This window comes from Doryrhamphus excisus, chromosome 9 (genome assembly GCF_030265055.1).
Source record: "Doryrhamphus excisus isolate RoL2022-K1 chromosome 9, RoL_Dexc_1.0, whole genome shotgun sequence".
Lineage (NCBI taxonomy): Eukaryota > Metazoa > Chordata > Actinopteri > Syngnathiformes > Syngnathidae > Doryrhamphus > Doryrhamphus excisus.
Genome location: NC_080474.1, coordinates 18,025,853 through 18,044,753, shown reverse-complemented (window position 1 = coordinate 18,044,753; position 18,901 = coordinate 18,025,853). Strand labels below are relative to the sequence as shown.

Sequence of the window (18,901 nt, the reverse complement as noted above, 5' to 3'; positions counted from 1 at the left end):
TTCAAGTGCGGGACTGCCCTCGTAAGGCCTGGTGTTTCTCCACGAACAGCTGGGTGGTAACCTCTCCTCAAGCCATATCTACCACAGCCTTTTTAAGAAACACTCCCTCCTTGTCGTGTGGTTTTTGAAAAGGACTTTCTAAAAACTCCCTCGCAGTGATCTTCATGGTGGCTGGAAGTTTTCTTTTATTAACAAACCGGCATGGCTTTCCCATGTGGAACAAAATGGAGTATTTTCTTTTATATACTATAGTTGTGCCTGAAGAATTATTTAATTTCTTCATGTTGCACTTCCCATGAAACCAGGAGTCGGCAAACTACAGTCCGGGGGCCACATGCAGCCCACCACTCATTTGAATCTGGCCCGCCAGTTGCTTTCTAAGTATTTCAACTTTTCACTTACAAACTAGCAACATGACTTCCAAGTCGGATATCTTATTTAGTTTAAAAAAAACAAAAAACGGTAAAATTAAATTGTAATAATCAAAAGTAAAAGTAAAATACAATTTTAATAATTAAATTAAATAAAAATTAGTTTGATATTTAAAGTGCTCCTGAAAAAAGAGACATGAGAACATACAGCTGAGAGTATAACACTTTTACGGATAAAATTAGACAAATAATTAATAATTAAAAAACTTAAAGTAAAATACTATTTTAATAATTAAATTAAATTAAAATGTAATTTTAATAATTTGATGTAGTTTGATGTTTAAAGTGCTCCTGAAAAAAGGGACATGAGAAACATACAGCTGAGAGTATAACACTTTTACAGATAAAATTAGACAAATAATTTAAAATTAAAAGTAAAATACAATTTTAATAATTTAATTAAATTAAAATGTAATTTTAATAATTTGATGTAGTCTGATGTTTAAAGTGCTCCTGAAAAAGGGACATGAGAACATACAGCTGAGAGTATAACACTTTTACAGATAAAATTAGACAAATAATTAATCATTTAAAATTAAAATACAATTTTAATAATTAAATTAGATTAAAATGTAATTTTAATAATTTGATGTAGTCTGATGTTTAAAGTGCTCCTGAAAAAAGGGACACGAGAACATACAGCTGAGAGTATAACACTTTTACAGATAAAATTTGACAAATAATTAAAAATTAAAAGTAAAATACAATGTTAATAATTAAATTAAATTAAAACGTAATTTTAATAATTTGATGTAGTTTGATGTTTCACAGCCGAGAGTATAACACTTTTACAGATAAAATTAGACAAATAATTCAAGGAAAATTATAAGAATAAAATAGTGTGTGTGTTAAATATATGTTCTGGCCCCCCTGACAATTATTTAACTCAATGCGGCCCACGAGTCAAAATATTTGCCCACTCCTGCATTAAGCACTAATCAGTACTTAAGCCATAAACTGTTCATAGCGCTATTTTAACGCCAAGACAGACACACAAGTGCAAGGCATTCAGCCAAGCACAAGACATCTTCACTACAGATGACATATGGTTTGTTATATTCAGAGGACAGATGTTGTCATCGTGGTGCCACACATGTTCAGGAGAGATCTTATGAAGGAAATCATTCAGCTGTAAACCTCCAGGTTTAATCATTTTCTGACAAATTCAATCCGCATTGCTTTGGAAATTCCTTATAATGGAGTTTTATTGACTTAAGTGTTAAATCGCCTTCTTCCAAATTAGACTAAAACATGTGAAATGGCTCTTGGGCTCATGTTTGCTATTTTGGCTCCCGGTCATGTTTGTCCAGATTTTCATCTCCAGACAGTTAAGGTAGGATTTAAAAAAAACGGTGGAGAAAAGAATGTAATGGATTTACAAAGGGGACCATTGAGTGCACAGCGACCTACACGGCTACCAAAGCGATGTGTAGCCAGCAGGCAACGATTTAGCAGGGCGTAGCTCAAACCACATCTTTCGGTTACACACACACATCCATATACAAACACACATACATGCACACGCCCACAAACCTCAGGTATATCCACATTAGACACGCCCTGTCTCTCTCGTTCTGAAATACAAATAAGAGCTCTTGGGAAAGGCAGTGATCTCCATTGGCTTGAGTCTGTTACGAGAAACATTTGGCCTGGGCTACATTTCTTTTCACGTATAAAATATATATTTTTGTAAGCAACAGTTTACTATATTGACCCAGATTTAAGATGATACCATTTTTAAGACTTTTTTATTGGGAAAAATCATTGTTTTATATTCAAATCAATATGATATTAAAGTGGATTCTGGTTGTCCCCAGAGTTCTATGTATTTTGAAGCAATTATTCCCCAAAAAATGATTTTTAAATATTATTAATATTTAATATTGTCTTTAATATTAGCCAACACAGATATCAGAATGAATCATACACACTTGCATTACTTGTTTTGTCGTACGAAAGGCTTTATCAAGAGAAGAATAATCAGCAGTATGAGGTCAAATTGACCCATTTATGTCTTTAAGCGCGGTCGAGTGGTTAGAGTGCAGACGTCACGGCTAGGAGACCAGGGTTCAATTCCACCATCGGCCATCTCTGTGTGGAGTTTGCATGTTCTCCCCGTGCATGCGTGGGTTTTCTCCGGGTACTCCGGTTTCCTCCCACATTCCAAAAACATGCTAGGTTAATTAGCAACTCCAAATTGAATGTGAGTGTGAATGGTTGTTTGTCTATATGTGCCCTGTGATTGGCTGGCCACCAGTCCAGGGTGTATATATAATAATAATTAATAATAAATTAATAATAAATAATAACTCATCATAATTAGTTGAAATGGATCAACAGCACGGCTGCACAGCCGTCGAGTGGTTAGCGCGCAGACCTCACAGCTAGGAGACCCGAGTTCAATCCCACTCTCGGCCATCTCTGTGTGGAGTTTGTATGTTCTCCCCGTGCATGCGTGGATTTTCTCCGGGTACTCCGGTTTCCTCCCACATTCCAAAAAAACATGCTAGGTTAATTGGCGACTCCAAATTGTCCATAGGTATGAATGTGAGTGTGAATGGTTGTTTGTCTATATGTGCCCTGTGATTGGCTGGCGACCCGTCCAGGGTGTACCCCGCCTCTCGCCCAAAGACAGCTGGGATAGGCTCCAGCCCCAACCCCCCCCGCGACCCTCATGAGGAAAAACGGTAGAAAATGAATGAATGTCTTTAAGCATCAGAACTATAGTTTTATCCGCCATGTAGTGGCAGCTAGTTATTATATAACAAGGTTCCAGGTGCTATATTAAGGTTTTAACTCTGACTTTACTCATCAACGACAGGGCATCTTCAGTTAAATGTATTGTTACAGTTAATGACTTGTTAATGACTTTCCGGTTCTGTGCCACCACGGGAAACTTTTGCATGACAAGTTTTACCCTCAGCTCTAATCTCTTTTTCTAGCTTTAACCAGAAATACACACGGAAACATCGAACAACTCCGATGTGATCATGTGGGCTCTATCCAGTCTGGTAACCGACTGCTTGGATCAGAGTGAAATATCTGAGATTTTAGATGCGGGACGATATAATCTGATACTCGATTTTTTTTACACCCCTATTAAATACAATGAAAAGTCAATCAATGATGTCAGGGTAAAGCTGTTGTCATCATAAAATGTTGTGAGCTGTGAAATATGACTGTTTGATATCCAACATTGGGCGATATATTTTAAGTTCCACTTATGAAAATAGTCAAAATAGCACTGCTTTTATGATAAATAGAAGTGTCAGTTTTATTACTATAAGGGTTTTAAATATGGACTTGAGGGATAGTGCACTCTTCTGTTTTAAAATCTAGTACTTCTCCTCTTGCCGGCTATTTTTCATGATTTACAGAGGCCCACTGTGTACCAGGTGCGTTTTCAATACCCAAACTCGGCTCTTTCACTCAGCGTTGCATTCCCTGTGATGACCCCATGACCTGGTAGTGAGAGCATGGCAAAGGACAAGAAGCCAAACCAATACAAGGGTCTCATTTGAAGAAGGGGTTATGTCATCTACACCACAGCAAACCACCAGTCAAATTCCCTATACCCCATATTGCACCTTTAACCCTCGTCCGTCTGCTCATATGGAACGTTTTCTTACATCAAAGAGAACATTGGCCCCCGGTTTTATCAGTTTGCATATATGTGCTTTGAAAGGGCGATATAGAGGCTGTCATGGAAGCTCCCTAGCTTGGGAAGGCCACTGGGTCACAAGCTTTTCTTATTACACCATGACATGTTTTGGTAGACATGTTCCTTCTGTCTGATTCTCGCTCATTTTTTTAGTGCATATAACTTAATAATGAGGTTATTCTTAAGGATAGTATTTTTCTTTCTTTTGGCATTGATCTTCCACGTCTTTTTGATTGTCTCTTGGGAGGCTCTTTCTCCACTTTCTATCATACTTACTGCAGTCTTCTCCATTTTGTGTATAGAGCCTTTTTTGTAAGTGTGTCTGCAGATGAATGTCTTGCTATGCATGGCTCAGGAGGATTGGAGGCAGGTTGAACTAATGACCCGCAGTTCCTTTTGTGCACAGCCTCAAAGGGACACGAGTGTCTACTGCAGTTTGAGTAGAGTGCCTTCCCTTTTAATGTTTACATTTGCTGCATTGTCAATTTTGTTTAACAAGATGAAAGCGTTTTTTTTTAACAAGAAATGCCTGAGAAAGATTTAAGATGATAATTAAGTATCAATATGTCTTTGTAGATTCTCAGTGCACCGAGTCATGGTAATCCACAACTGTTGAATCAAGGCAAGCGGACTCGTATTTCACATTTTAATCCAAAAGGCTTCTTAAGGTCATTACACCTGACCCAGCCTGAGGATACAAACGGGAGGCAGAATGCGGCGGTCCCTTGCATGGCTGTTTTTTTCTGAGAAACTAGAAGGATTTTCTTCAAATATAACATTGCATTTCAAACCCACCAATACCCTCAGACAAAAGCTGGTCCGACCCAAAGACAAAATGAGAAAAAAGACAGAAGATAAAGAAGCAAACTAAGCAGTACAGTGTAGTGAGCGGTGCAATGACTTGTACATTGGAGAGACCAATCAACCCATATATGAGTATGGAAAAATAAGTACAGTAAACCTCGGATATATCGGATTCAATTGTTCCCACTGGTTTTGTCCGATATAAGCGAAATCCGTTATATGCGTATACCGGAAAATGTCCGTTTTACGCATATACCGGATTTATATCCGGCATATGCGTAAATCGGATTTTATCCGTTATAAAAAGGCACTTCCTTGACTATGTTTCCAATGTACCTGGACGCGCAGGCAACGCTGCAAATGCTGCAAATGACGTCGGCGAATCGGAGTGCCACGATGCGGCCATCCGATATATGCGAGGGAAATTTAATGGAAATGCATTGGAACGGGACTGGAGATTTTGTCCGAAATAGGCGAAATCCGTTATAAAAAAAATCCGATATATGCAATGAATTTTTATTGGAAATGCATTACAGAAAAATTGGTTCTTTTTTTATCTGTCCGTTGTGAACGAATTTCGATATTCGATATATCCGAGTCCGATATATCCGAGGTTTACTGTAGTATGGATTTCAACTCTTTCATTCAAATTTTGCTCCTAAAGTAAGTCCATATAAAATGCATAAATTGCATAAACTACATTTTGTATTTAGAAGCGCCTGGTCAGGGTAGGGTAGATTCTTCAGGCCCATTGTCAACAGAAGTACCTTTTGACGACAACAATGTCCAAATTCTTGTTATGTCAAAATTGAAAGACCCTTTCTAAACAGAGGAGGGATTTGGGTCATTACCGATTGTCTTTTTGAAGCAATGTCCTGACATCTCTCCCCCAACGATTGTCTTCCAGTGACCACTAAGGACTTGTTTTGCCACCAGACGAATAACATATTCACCAGCCACCCCCGTCAACAATCGCAGTACAGTTTAACGCACTTAAATGTCGAAATGAAGAAGCCTGTTGCCCTGATATCATCTTGTGAATTAATCAAGTATCAATAATGCAATAATGATTTGACAAATTTTAATTCCCCTCTTATTACTTTTCCGAATAATGCAACAATGTAGAGTTAGTTTGCTCTGTTCCTTGTTTGGTTATAGGGTTTTTTTTGCTGTTGGGAACGACAGCTTTATTGACACATCCATTGAAGGTTTGAGCCGGCTGTTGTCCAGCGGGTTAATGGCGTTCTCATGACCTCACCTGGCCCCAAGAAGGAGCTCTGCCTAATGATCTGTGCTAATAGTAACCAAAAGCTGCTCTTAAACCAAATATCCATGGCAACGCCAAGTAATTATGTGTAGAAATATTCTATACCGTTCACGATTGAGCCAATGTTCCGATTGCTGTTGCAATTGTTGATTCCAAAGTAAGGTGTTTTCTTGTCAAAGAAACCAATAGTATATGTCAGTATTTACGCCTGTATGTGTTTTAATGTAGTTGTGTATAGCATTGTCAAAATAAACTAATTACATTACATTTACTGTCGCAAACTTGGGCGACATTTTTTTCATTTTCTAATGTAACTATGCCACACCAACGTACTCTGACCCCAGACCATCGGTAACAGGCGTTTTCACGAAGTTTCACAAACTCCTGGTGTGACCGTCCCAGTCCAAAGAAGGAACTTTTGGACAAGACACCCATCATATTGTTTTCAATGTGTGTCAACATGACGTGTTCTCTTTGGAATGGGGCCATCTCTCGTGCCTTCCAGTATGGTTATCTTGCATTGCTGCTGGGGAAGTGACGTCTAATCAGTCTTGGTGATGGAGTAAACCATGTACCCTTTATGCTTGGTGTGACATTTCGGATGCCTCCAGAGACAGACTGGACCTCACACCAACCAAACTTGCTGATATATATTATACACCAATAAGTTTTGAGAATGTGTGTTACCTGAAATTATACTCATTTTGTATACTGAGTGTATTATCCCTCTTTTATAGTATAAGCACAGAATCAGTTCTCATATCAACTTGAATGCTATGCCATCATCTATCTTCCTCTACAAGTCAGTTTATTCCCATGCACATTTATACTGCTCTTTTCTGGGGAGATATGGGAACCTTTCTCCCCCTTCTACTCCCCTTCTCCTCCTCATATGCCTTCTCTCAGTGACGCACACACACACACACACACACACATCCCCTTCCTCCCTGGGGCCAGGAGGGAAGGCATTCCTGAGCACAGGCCACTGGAGAGCAGTGGAACAGAGCCGCTGAGTCTTATTGTTTTGATCTGAAACTGGCTGTCATGCGTGTCATTCCTGAAGTACAATGTCAAACATTAACTTTCTATGAAGAAGCAAATGTTTCTCCGTTTATCAGAGGCATGAATCTAAGATTTTTTTTTTTAATAACTTTTACAACAGCTTAAAGTCAGGACAATGTCTTAGACCAGGGGTCTCAAACATGCGGCCCGCGGGCCAAATGTGGCCAAATGAAAGTTTCATGTTAGTGCGGCCCGCGCAAGTTTGATATGGATGCTGTATGGTATCATGTACCCAGAAAAAATTATTACGTTTGATTAATGTTCATGTTAAAGGTTAAATAACTGTTAATAGTTATCCTCCCTATCCGTGCGGAAGTGGTAAGTTTTTGGCTATTTAAGTTTAAAGGAAATAACTTGAAGGCTACCGTTTAGGTCGCTAGCTCTCTAGTTTGCGAGTTAGCATGTGTCTCAAGACCCTGCAGTTGCGCAATATGTTGTAAATAAAAAGAGCATAAATGTGACTATAGTCGTGTTTTGTCATGTCTACAAGGCTCTAATAATGCTTTGTTCATTTTAATCTGAAAAAAATAATTTGTCTACCCACCAACTATATGTGGTTTCTTAAGTTTTTATTATTTGCCGTTTTATTATTATTATTATATTTATTTATTACTGATTGATTGAGTTTCTTTATTCTTGATTTGTTTATTTATTTTTCATCTTAAAAATTAAGATATTTGAGAACAGTGGAATGTTTTATCAGAGCTTTTATTGTAGAAAATCGGAACCAAAGCATTGAAAAAGTTTGTATATTTTTCTGTTTTTAATAAATGCGTTTTTTGTTTTTTTGGGGGAAAACCTGATGCGGTCCGGCCTTGCCCAGACCTTAGCTCCAGTGGCCCCCAGGTAAATTGAGTTTGAGAGTCTTTGACCACCTACGTAGGGTCCTGGATTGTTGAATAGAATTTAATTGTTGCTAATCCAAGTGACGAAAATACACAAAATTTGCCAAATTTATTAAGAATATTTCAATTAGAAAGATTTACATCTCATTTAAAATCCATCCAATCTCATGTATCCTTCATGATCATTTCAGACCTGCGCCAAACACTCCACCCCCACTCGACCAGCTCTTTTCCCACTGTGGGTTTCAGTGTGTTAACCATGACATCTTTTGTCAGACTGTCACCCAGGTCTCTGAAGTACACACAGAATCCACATTGCCACTCAGTCTAGCGGGAGAACTACCCCTTTTACTCCATTGTCCCATGGACATCGTTCTTTGTTGTCCGCTGAAATAATTTGCATAAATTATAGTCTTTATTCATTTTCTTCATAGTCTTTACTGTTTAATTAAATAGTGCTGCAATGTACAGCCATATAATGACAGGACAGTGAGAATAAAGAGTACAGCCCCATATGAGAAGTTTCTATATTTAATGTTTCTATATTTTTCACTAGGGAAAAAAAAAGCCTCATAGGAATTGTATGTCTTTTCCAGAAAATCTTAAATAAGTTAAATGATTAAGGAGGTTGACTTTATAATTAGACATTTCTTTTGGAAAACAATTGTGCAAAACAGCAATAATATGAGGTATATGTGGTCACATCTCACTGCAATTTAATGAGGCCAGGTTGGGACAGCAAGCTGACCAGTCCAGCACCAACAACCTCTTCCTCCCTGCGGCTTGCTTTAATGTGTTACAGGCGTTTTTGCAAGCTGCATGTGTTGCTATCTAAAATAGTCTACTTTTTTAGCATAAATGATGCCCACACTAAAGTGCATTTCACTTTTGCCAAGTACACCAACACAACCCTAAACCAAGATAGAGCCCAACTTCTGGACTATTTGCTAAAAGTCAGGTTGGTCTGGCCTTTTTTTTTTTTTTTTGCTGTTTTTGGTCTGGTACACACAGCATCCATTTCTTCCCCCCCCCAAAAAAGACTCATTTGACCACAGTGAATGTTTCCACTGTGTGATGATGGTCCATCCCAGAGCCTCCGGACATAGTTAACTTAAGGCCTTAAGCAAAGTTTTTGCTGGCATTTGTGAATGTAGCTAAATATTGTGGTGCATGACAGCAGTATTCAAAGTAACCCAAAACCCTTGTGGTTCTATCAGCATAAGAAGGACCATGGTTCATAATGCAGTGTTGTGTCAGGGATCTGTTCCACTTAGTCTTGTGCCAATTCTTATACTCTATTGAATTGTGAATATATTTATTTAAAGAACAACATTCTATATTATCTTCAGCAGTATGTTAGCAATTTAAAGCTCAACCGTATTTACTAGGGTTGTAACGATTTATCGATACATCGATGCATCGATTTATATTCCTATGATCCAACTAGGTCGATCTGTTTCCAGCAAAGTTTTTTTGACAAAACTCACAAACTTTTTGTTCAACTTGCATAATGACACCAACCGTACTTTACATGACTTCATCCGTGTGCACCACTCAACATGCGTGACTAATCATTCATTCATTCACAAGGGTCGCAGGGGGGTGCTGGAGCCTATCCCAGCTGTCTTCAGGCGAGAGGCACACCCCCGACTGGTGGCCAGCCAATCACAAGGCACATATAGACAAACAACCATTCACACTCACATTCATACCTATGGACAATTTGGAGTCGCCAATTAACCTAGCATGTTTTTGGAATGTGGGAGGAAACCGGAGTACCTGGAGAAAACCCACGCATGCACGGGGAGAACATGCAAACTCCACACAGAAATGGCTGAGGGTGGAATTGAACTGGGGTCTTCAAGCTGTGAGGCCTGCGGCCTAACCACTCGACCGCCGTAAAGCCCATGACTAATCAACTTACGCCAAATCAAACTTTTACATGAGTAATGTTTATGATTTCTTTATCATTATCATTAAAAGTGCCGTCCTTAAATCCAATGCTTTATTTACTAACATGGATACAATCGATTGATTACATTTTAATCCATGCCAGATCAATATACATTGACTTGCTGAACACAGAACATTGCTGTAATATACATCCAGGAGTAGTCAATATTCAATATATCAGTGATCATCAACAATGCAAGTTATTGTTATCATCAGAAAATGAGTGCATGAAAATGAGTGCTAATGTATTGAAATTACTCAATCACCTCTCCATTATTTGCTGTATGCGCCGAGTCATTTAACATCATTACCCGATGACCTAGCTTTCATAATGATCTGACCGCCTTTTGTGATTGCAGCTCCTCATCCGCCGTCAAGCATTCAAATGAAATATTAATAATATCCTTCTTGGAAAGTAAACAGTACCACCCACAAGATTGCAGCAATAAGCCATTTGTACTTAGTGTAGTGCTTATTTTTCTAAAGCAGTCTTTCTACTATTTGGGCTGTGCTTGTCCTATCGGGTTCTATCCATTGACTTTGATGAAAAGAAATAAGCACGCATGGCACTATAATCATTTTTACTTCGTCTTGGGGCAGCGCTGTGTAATTAGAAAGGGTTGATTTCCTGCACCACAGAAGGACTTAAAATTGAAGGCCTTGCCCCGACCTGGGTTTGAGGAAAGTGACTGAAATAGCTCTGGTGAGTTTCCGTCCTTGTGTGTGTCTCTGCGTATAGCATCGGTCAGATGGCAGTGCTGTCACCATGACATACTGCAGCTTGTACCCCAGCACTGGATCTGGATGATCAGCTTTTATGTGGCACTCCTTGTTTTCCGAGCCATCCGCCCAAATTACAACTCTGTGTTAATCTGTTTTGCATGCGACTTGTCTAAAAACCCGTTTCAACTGCTGTGAGTACAAGTGAACTCACCATTGGGAGATTTGACTGGAATAACTTTTGCAAACGGGCGGCACGGCGGTCGAGTGGTTAGCGCACAGACCTCACAGCTAGGAGACTAGGGTTCAATTCCACCCTTGGCCATCTCTGTGTGGAGTTTGCATGTTCGCCCCGTGCATGCGTGGGTTTTCTCCGGGTACTCCGGTTTCCTCCCACATTCCAAAAACATGCTAGGTTAATTGGCGACTCCAAATTGTCCATAGGTATGAATGTGAGTGTGAATGGTTGTTTGTCTATATGTGCCCTGTGATTGGCCGGCGACCAGTCCAGGGTGGTTCCCCGCCTCTCGCCCGAAGACAGCTGGGATAGGCTCCAGCACCCCTGCGACCCTCGTGAGGAAAAGCGGTAGAAAATGAATGAATGAATAAACTTTTGCAAACATTCCAATGTGGAACTCATCAATTGATTTTGCTCACCCTGTCCGGAATCTGGACCCAGTGGGGGCTCTCAGGTCAGGGTGATAACAGGTTCTGGCGTCGGTTAAATCACTTTTGGGGCATTCACAGGTTTTTCCATGTTTGGGGGGCACGCGGAGGTGTCACTGCAACCTTTCCGCTTCCTGTGTCTGGCATTCATCTTTGTTTAGGAGCCCTTTTAAAACACAGGACAGCTTTGTGTCTCCTGTGAAGAGGCGGGGGCGTGTAGAAAATGGGTCTCTCTGTTTCTGATTAGCCCGGCAGCCCAACAACACATCCCAGAGGGAATCAGGACGCTAAAAAGATGTTTGACACTTAGAGACTGCAAATGATCAAAAGTACTGGAAATAACTACAGTATATTTTTTCTGTCTGTGGTTTACTACAATGCAATTACATGCTATCTTCAGGTTGATAATTTCTCCATTTAAATTGCAAACATGATGAGTATTCACCATGGAATAAATTGCTGAACTCCTAGCTTGACTAAAATGACCTTTCCATGCAGGATTATTTTTTTTTTTCAGCCAGCAAACCTGTTTTTTACATCCTAGGTTCAGATCCCACTGAGCGGAGAAGCGGTCGGGTAAAACTATTAGCAAATCTGAAGTTACAGGCCATTTTTACAGAATGTGAGAAAAATGTGCTGGCTTCACACCTCATTCTTTAACTTCAATTTAAAATGGAAATTACAAATGGCCTTGCAGCAGTAAAGTGTTCACTTTCTATTTGGTGCTTTTTTTCATTCTGAAAGACTCTATTCAACACACCAACATGTAATAATATCATTTTGTGCAACGCCACCTCGGCCTGTCATGATAACTAATTTCACTGGATGATAATTGTCCTACAGATTATTGCCGATAAAGGATATTGTCACCATTTTTTAATTAAAATAACAATTATGCATGGCATAATAATGCAACTGCTCCGTATCAAAAGCAATAAACTTTAATTTCTCCTGCGTATTTAACATTGTAATTTGAATCCCAATATCTTTTAAATAAAATAAATTAAACCAACAACATAATAAAAAAAATAAAAAAAAAATTAAAAAAATACCCCCTACCAAAAAAGACAAAAAATACCCCCTCCAAAAATAAAATGGACTCACTTAGCAAAAATTGCTAAATTAAGAAACCACATATAGTTGGTGGGTAGACAAATTATTTTTTTCAGATTAAAATGAACAAAGCATTATTAGAGCCCTGTAGACATGACAAAACACGACTATAGTCACATTTATACTCTTTTTATTTACAACATATTGCGCAACTGCAGGGTCTTGAGACACATGCTAACTCGCAAACTAGTAAACGGTAGCCTTCAAGTTATTTCCTTTAAACTTAAATAGCCAAAAACTTACCACTTCCACACGGATAGGGAGGATAACTATTAACAGTTATTTAACCTTTAACATGAACATTAATCAAACATAATATTTTTTTCTGGGTACATGATACCATACAGCATCCATATCAAACATTAAAGTTTCTTATCAAGGCGGGGGCCTCAATCTAGTGTCCTGCGGGCCACATTTGGCCCACGGGCCACGTGTTTGAGACCCCGGTCTAAGGTCTCATAAGAAGCACAAACCTGAATGTGCACTAATGCTTCACAGAGAGAGTTAACCATCCCACCTGCACACTATGTGGTGGAAATTTAAGTCTGGTCAGGGGTTACTGATACCAGATTGAATTGTACCACTTGGCGGAAACAAGGCTTTACATTCCTTGCATTCATACTTGAGACTCAAGGTAGAAACAAAAGCAAGTTTGGAATTTTTGAGTACTTAAAAGGAGGATTAAAAGTAATCCATGTTTCATATCTGACAATAATAATGAAAAGCAACTTTGATTTAAAAAATAATATAATAGCCAAATTCCGTGCTTGGTTACATTCACAAATGTTTAAAGAACGAGGTGGCATGGCCACCAAAATTGGAGGCCTCTGCCTAGATTCCTCATGTTAGTGCACGAGCGGATGTGGAAGCTATTTGTAAAATCTCTAATAACACTGTGGTTTTCCCCAACAGGAGATATTCATAGCCACAGCGCCCAAAGAAGATTCCCACCTGAAGGAAACCCTCAGCTCCCCGGCCTTGGCAGCGGCCACCCGAATGTTCCAGATGATGTTTTCAGACTAAGCCTCGCTAAGGGAGCGTCTATGTCTCTCCCCTCTTCACCTCTTCTTCCACGACAGTCCTACATGTTGCCCTTACGACAGAGCAAAAGATCTCCAGGTACGGTTTTGGGTTTTGTTGCACTTATTGTTGAATGAAGTCCACATTTAAAGTGGAATGTTGGTTAGCATCATTAATGTGTTCCAGAAGGTCTGACTCAAACCAAAACGTACTCTTAAGTGAATCATGCAAATCCCATTAATCGGTTCCGGACACCCAAAAGCCCAAAACACTGTTTTTTTTTATAGTTGTGCAGGAAACAATTTACATGTAAATAAATACATCGGCTGCACGGTGGTCGAGTGGTTAGCACACAGACCTCACAGCGAGGACACCAGGGTTCAGTTCCACCCTTGGTGGAGTTTGCATGCTCTCCCCATGCATGCGTGGGTTTTCTCCGGGTACTGTGTTTTCCTCCCACATTCCAAAAACATGCTAGGTTAATTAGCGACTCCAAATTGTCCATAGGTATGAATGTGAGTGTGAATGGTTGTTTGTCTATATGTGTCCTGTGATTGGCTGGCAACCAGTCCAGGGTGTACCCCGCCTCTCGCCCCAAGACAGCTGGGATAGGCTCCAGCACCCCCGCGACCGTCATGAGGAAAAACGGTAGAAAATGAATGAATGAATGAATGATTTACCGTTAGGGCTGCACGGCGAACGAGTGGTTAGTATGCATGCCTCACAGCTAGGAGACCCAAGTTCAATTCCACCCTCAGCCATCTCTGTATGGAGTTTGCATGTTCTCCCCGTGCATGTGTGGGTTTTCTCCGGGTACTCCGGTTTCCTCCCACATTCCAAAAACATGCTAGGTTAATTAGCCACTCCAAATTGTCCATAGGTATGAATGTGAGTGTGAATGGTTGTTTGTCTATATGTGCCCTGTGATTGGCTGGCCACCAGTCCAGGGTGTACCCCGCCTCTGAGGGGTAAGCAGATAAGCTGTAGAAAATGAATGAATGAAATAAATACATCTAAACAATGAATGAAAGAAAGAGGTGAGGATTACATGAAGACATGATTGACAGCTCCAAGGCAGTAATGAGGAGACCCACAGAGACCAACACCTTAAGTTATTTCCTGAATGTAATATTCACTGGTAACTATCTTTGACTCCATGTTGGGTTATTTTGCAGCCATTATCGATAAGAAAAGGACAATGGCTTCCGGTTCAGAGCATTCTAATGTTTTGAGTTATGAACACAGTTGGACTCACACATGACAAGACACATGCCATATTGTATAATGAACAGAAACTGGAAAATATAACCACATTTTCATCTGTACATGTGGGGAATCCAATATGCATAATTCCAGCTCTTCATAACCTCCACAAAAGGAGCTTCATTGGTCTCTGAAAAGGGCACAATTCTTTTTTGTAGATGGCAGAGTGTAACATTTATCCTCCATACCCTTTGGAAAAGGTCAAGTGATAATGTAGTGATCATGGCGGGTGTCAACCCTTGTGTCTCAACCATGCTCTCTATATCCTCACCATGCGTTTACAATGCCTTGCCATTGACGTGTGTTTACGCTGGAACTAATTGTCTCTCCTCGTCGGCTTCCTTAATCCTCCATGCTAAGAACCTTCTTGTCAGCAGCTGTGTAGGCCTCAAAGCAGAAATGGGGGGTGTATCTTTTGTAGCTGAACTTGTTTCAACCTGAGGCTTTTTTGTCTTGAAGAACTTGACAAAGAGGATGGAAATCTTTCAAGTGGTCAAATGTGGCCCCCCGCTCACATGTGGCAATCATCTGTGAGGCATCCTCGCCATTGTTTATTCCGCTGAAAGCTTTGATCTCCAATAAAAACTGTTTAATTAACTAAGTCATACTGTAAGTACGACTTTAATTAGTGCTCTAATGGCACTCTCTTAGGAACTCGCTCAGCTGTTCCAAGTTAAGATGTTAATGTGTGCAAGTTGCTTTTTGTGGATTTTGTGGATTATAATCTCATAAAGATGACAATAGCCACGTTTACATGGACCCAAATATTCCAATTCCATTCGGGTTATTTGCTCAAACGGAAAGAATCTAACATTTGTATACACCTCATTCCGAAAGAAAAGTGCCAATCCGAATGAATATATAATCGGATTCACAGGGGTGGAATATTCCTTTCCCAAATCCGATTGAGGTATCTTGTACCCGCTCAATCGGAAAGTTGTCAGCGCAAGCTCAGCTGTGACGTAACACGCAGACGTCTCTCAGGTTTAGAAAATGGCGGCGAGCAGTCATCACTGGACTACAGCGGTAAGTTTGTTTTTGATACAAACTTTAAAAGAACTGAACGTAATTTTAAGACTGGACGGCCGAAAAACTATTATTTAATTATTTAATTATTTAATTATTTAATTATTTAATTATTTAATTATTTAATTATTTAATTATTTAATTATTTAATTATTTAATTATTTAATTATTTAATTATTTAATTAAAAACGGTAGAAAATGATTTTTTAAATTTTTTAATTTTTTAATTTTTTTATTTTTTTATTTTTTTATTTTTTTATTTTTTTATTTTTTTATTTTTTTATTTTTTTATTTTTTTATTTTTTTATTTTTAAATTTTTATTATTAAAAATTAATCCCATCCCCTCTACGCCTCTTCTTCGCTGTCATTTTCCGCAGGATCGCATGGGTTTCAAGTTGCTGCTTTAAAAAAAGCGTAGCAACTGTCCCAACAACCGTGGTAATCACACTCTTGTCCACCATCTTCGATAAGTCACGTGATGTTGTTTACGTTTTACTGCGCATGCCCCATTGACTATTCCGTTTGATTATAGCGGTGCATGTAGACAGGAGATTGGAATATTCCTTTCCATGTATACACTGTTTTCTGGTACGTCATTCGGAAAGAGGAAAATCTCCTCATGTAAACGTGGCTAATGATGAAACATACCAGAATATATAGGTGGATATATAGCAGTGAAAAAGACCTCCAGGACAGGCTCAGCCTGTGAAGGTGAAAGGGGCCCTCGAGACAAGAAAAAGGGGAAAACCTATTAGAGGTCACTGACCAGTTGAGAGGCTCTGGGGACTGTAAAAAGTGGAAAATTGTGGATAAACCAGTGGTGATGTTATAGAGGACAGTCAAGGAGATGATGGTTGGGGGGGGGATGGTCCTCTCCTGTCCTTGCAGGTACCCGTGAAAACCCACAGGGGAGAGTTCGCACCTGCAGTTAATAAACACATCTCACAGGAAATGTCACAACTCTGCGACAAAAACATTGTGTCTGCATGCTGCGATTCCCTTCTTTAGGAACCCACAACAAACAGATAATGGCTTTTTTTAATCGTCTCTGTCTGAATGCTAAAAATGGAAGACGTTCCTGTTACATGTGAGTATGTTATGTTCAAAAGTGAAATCTAATGCTTCTCAGGCAATGTGTACATCCACTGCATGGATCACAGGCCACGGGACCGCAGCCCGCTCTTGAATTGTCACTTTTTCAAACATAAATACACAAAAATACATTTCAAAAATATATTTTTCAGCACAGTAAAAACCTCTTAAGCGCAAAAGTTGCAAAATTGCGGCAAAAAACATGGCTGAATTTAACACGTCATTCTGCAAATTTGGTGCTTTGTGTATATACTTTACACCAGGAGATTGCGGACATCTGCGACTTCACTTTTGAGCAACATCTGGGGGTGTTTTTGTGCAAACAGACTTTGAAGCCCCCTGTGCGAGCCATGACAGTGCACACGCAGCATAGATGCATGAATGACAATTTTCACACGTATAATAGATACTCTAGATACTTTATATCTACAGTATCTATCTATGTAATAGTAGCAGTAAAAATGAGTGGTGGAGGTAGCAGCAAATGACGATGATGATGGCTGGGTTTGCTTGAAAGATGAACAAGTGTATCACTTTGGGTCATACCGATGATTTTTCAAATTTACAGTATTCCAGTATTCCTTTACAGTATTATACAGTATTTCTCGAACCATTTTCAAGCTACAACCTATGTCTCAAAACTGAGACACTTAAAGTGCTCACAACACCAAAATGTAAATTAATATTATTTTTGCTGTGAAAAATTACATTGATAGATTGTCTCGTAGGTACGCACATACACAAAGAGAAGCAACCACAAATATGGATATTTAATATTTTTGTGTAGCTGTTTGCATCCCACCCAGAATGGATCCGTACCCACTTTTGGGTCCCCAACCCACCAGTGGAGAATCCCAGATATGACAACAAAATATGACATTCAAAAGCCACTTTTGTCCAAGAGAACAAGCAGTTGCTGCAAATATGTCATGTTTTTTGATATTAGTTTCCTTTATTAATTACCAACTCAACTAGTATGAAAAAAAGCGCATTGTGCATTCTGCCTATATTTTATCCACAACCATAGCTATGTAATTTTGACACGTCTTGCCGTAATTCACAAGCATCTGCTAACAGCATTTTGGGAACCCGAAGTCATCAAAAGAGCTCCTCCATGTTGCTCACAGATGTGGTGTCCATGTACAAGAAACAATGTCTAGGAACTGTGATGACAAGAGTAATACTTGCATACACAGACCTTGTTCAAAAACAAATACAGTCATTGTATTCATTTGGTCAGTAAGATAAATGCTGGTTGGCCAGCTTGAGGCATCATTAGATGTTAAAAGGCAAATGAATGAAAAGTAAAGTGATACATTTTATTATTCTAATATTATTTTATACAGTATAACCCCCCCGTCTTAATAGGGGAAGTGGTTTCTCCTCTGAAACACAAAGCATTTTTGTGGCTTTCCTGTGTTTCCCGTGACATCAGATAATCGATCACAGTTCGGAAAGTTCATTTAATGAGAACCTCACCGAGTACAACACAGAACTGAGCGTTTGAGTTTAAGTGGGACTTTGATTGATGCTTGAGCTGAAAAGTCCCGGTGGCGCTGGTTGCCACCACTTTGATCAGCTAAGCCATGACACAGAAGCCTGCCATGTGTTGACCAGCACCTTTGGCTCTTTAGGATTAATGGCTTACAGGCCCTCAAAAGATCTGAGCAAGGACATTTTGCTTGAACAGTTATGGAAAACCTGGTACCTTTGTCGTAAATGTGACGGAATGTAGTTAATGACATATTAAGTTAGCTATTGAGACATTTTCCACTGGTCTTTTCCATTGACATTCATATCCCCACAGTGACCTCCTATGGCTGCAATATGTTACTGTGCCATTTTGGGATTCCATTGCAGCAATTTCCTGCATGCACAAATGTCTCAGTCTCGCTGAACTACACATTATGTCTTTGTAGCCGCAGTATTTGAACGGAATTTGCTTGTGGCGGTTTGGATTATCTGGGTTGGTATAGA

The 18,901-nt window shown here is 39.4% G+C and overlaps 1 protein-coding gene across 2 annotated transcripts in view; it reads left to right on the top strand.

Annotated features, from left to right (window-relative positions):
• Positions 1-18,901, top strand: part of tanc1b (tetratricopeptide repeat, ankyrin repeat and coiled-coil containing 1b) — a 99,194-nt gene that overhangs the window by 18,505 nt on the left and 61,788 nt on the right. For both annotated transcript variants that reach the window (XM_058082079.1, XM_058082078.1), the window contains exon 3: positions 13,435-13,641. In XM_058082079.1, coding sequence (XP_057938062.1) covers positions 13,435-13,641 — 207 coding nt within the window. The remainder of the gene's footprint in view (positions 1-13,434; positions 13,642-18,901) is intronic.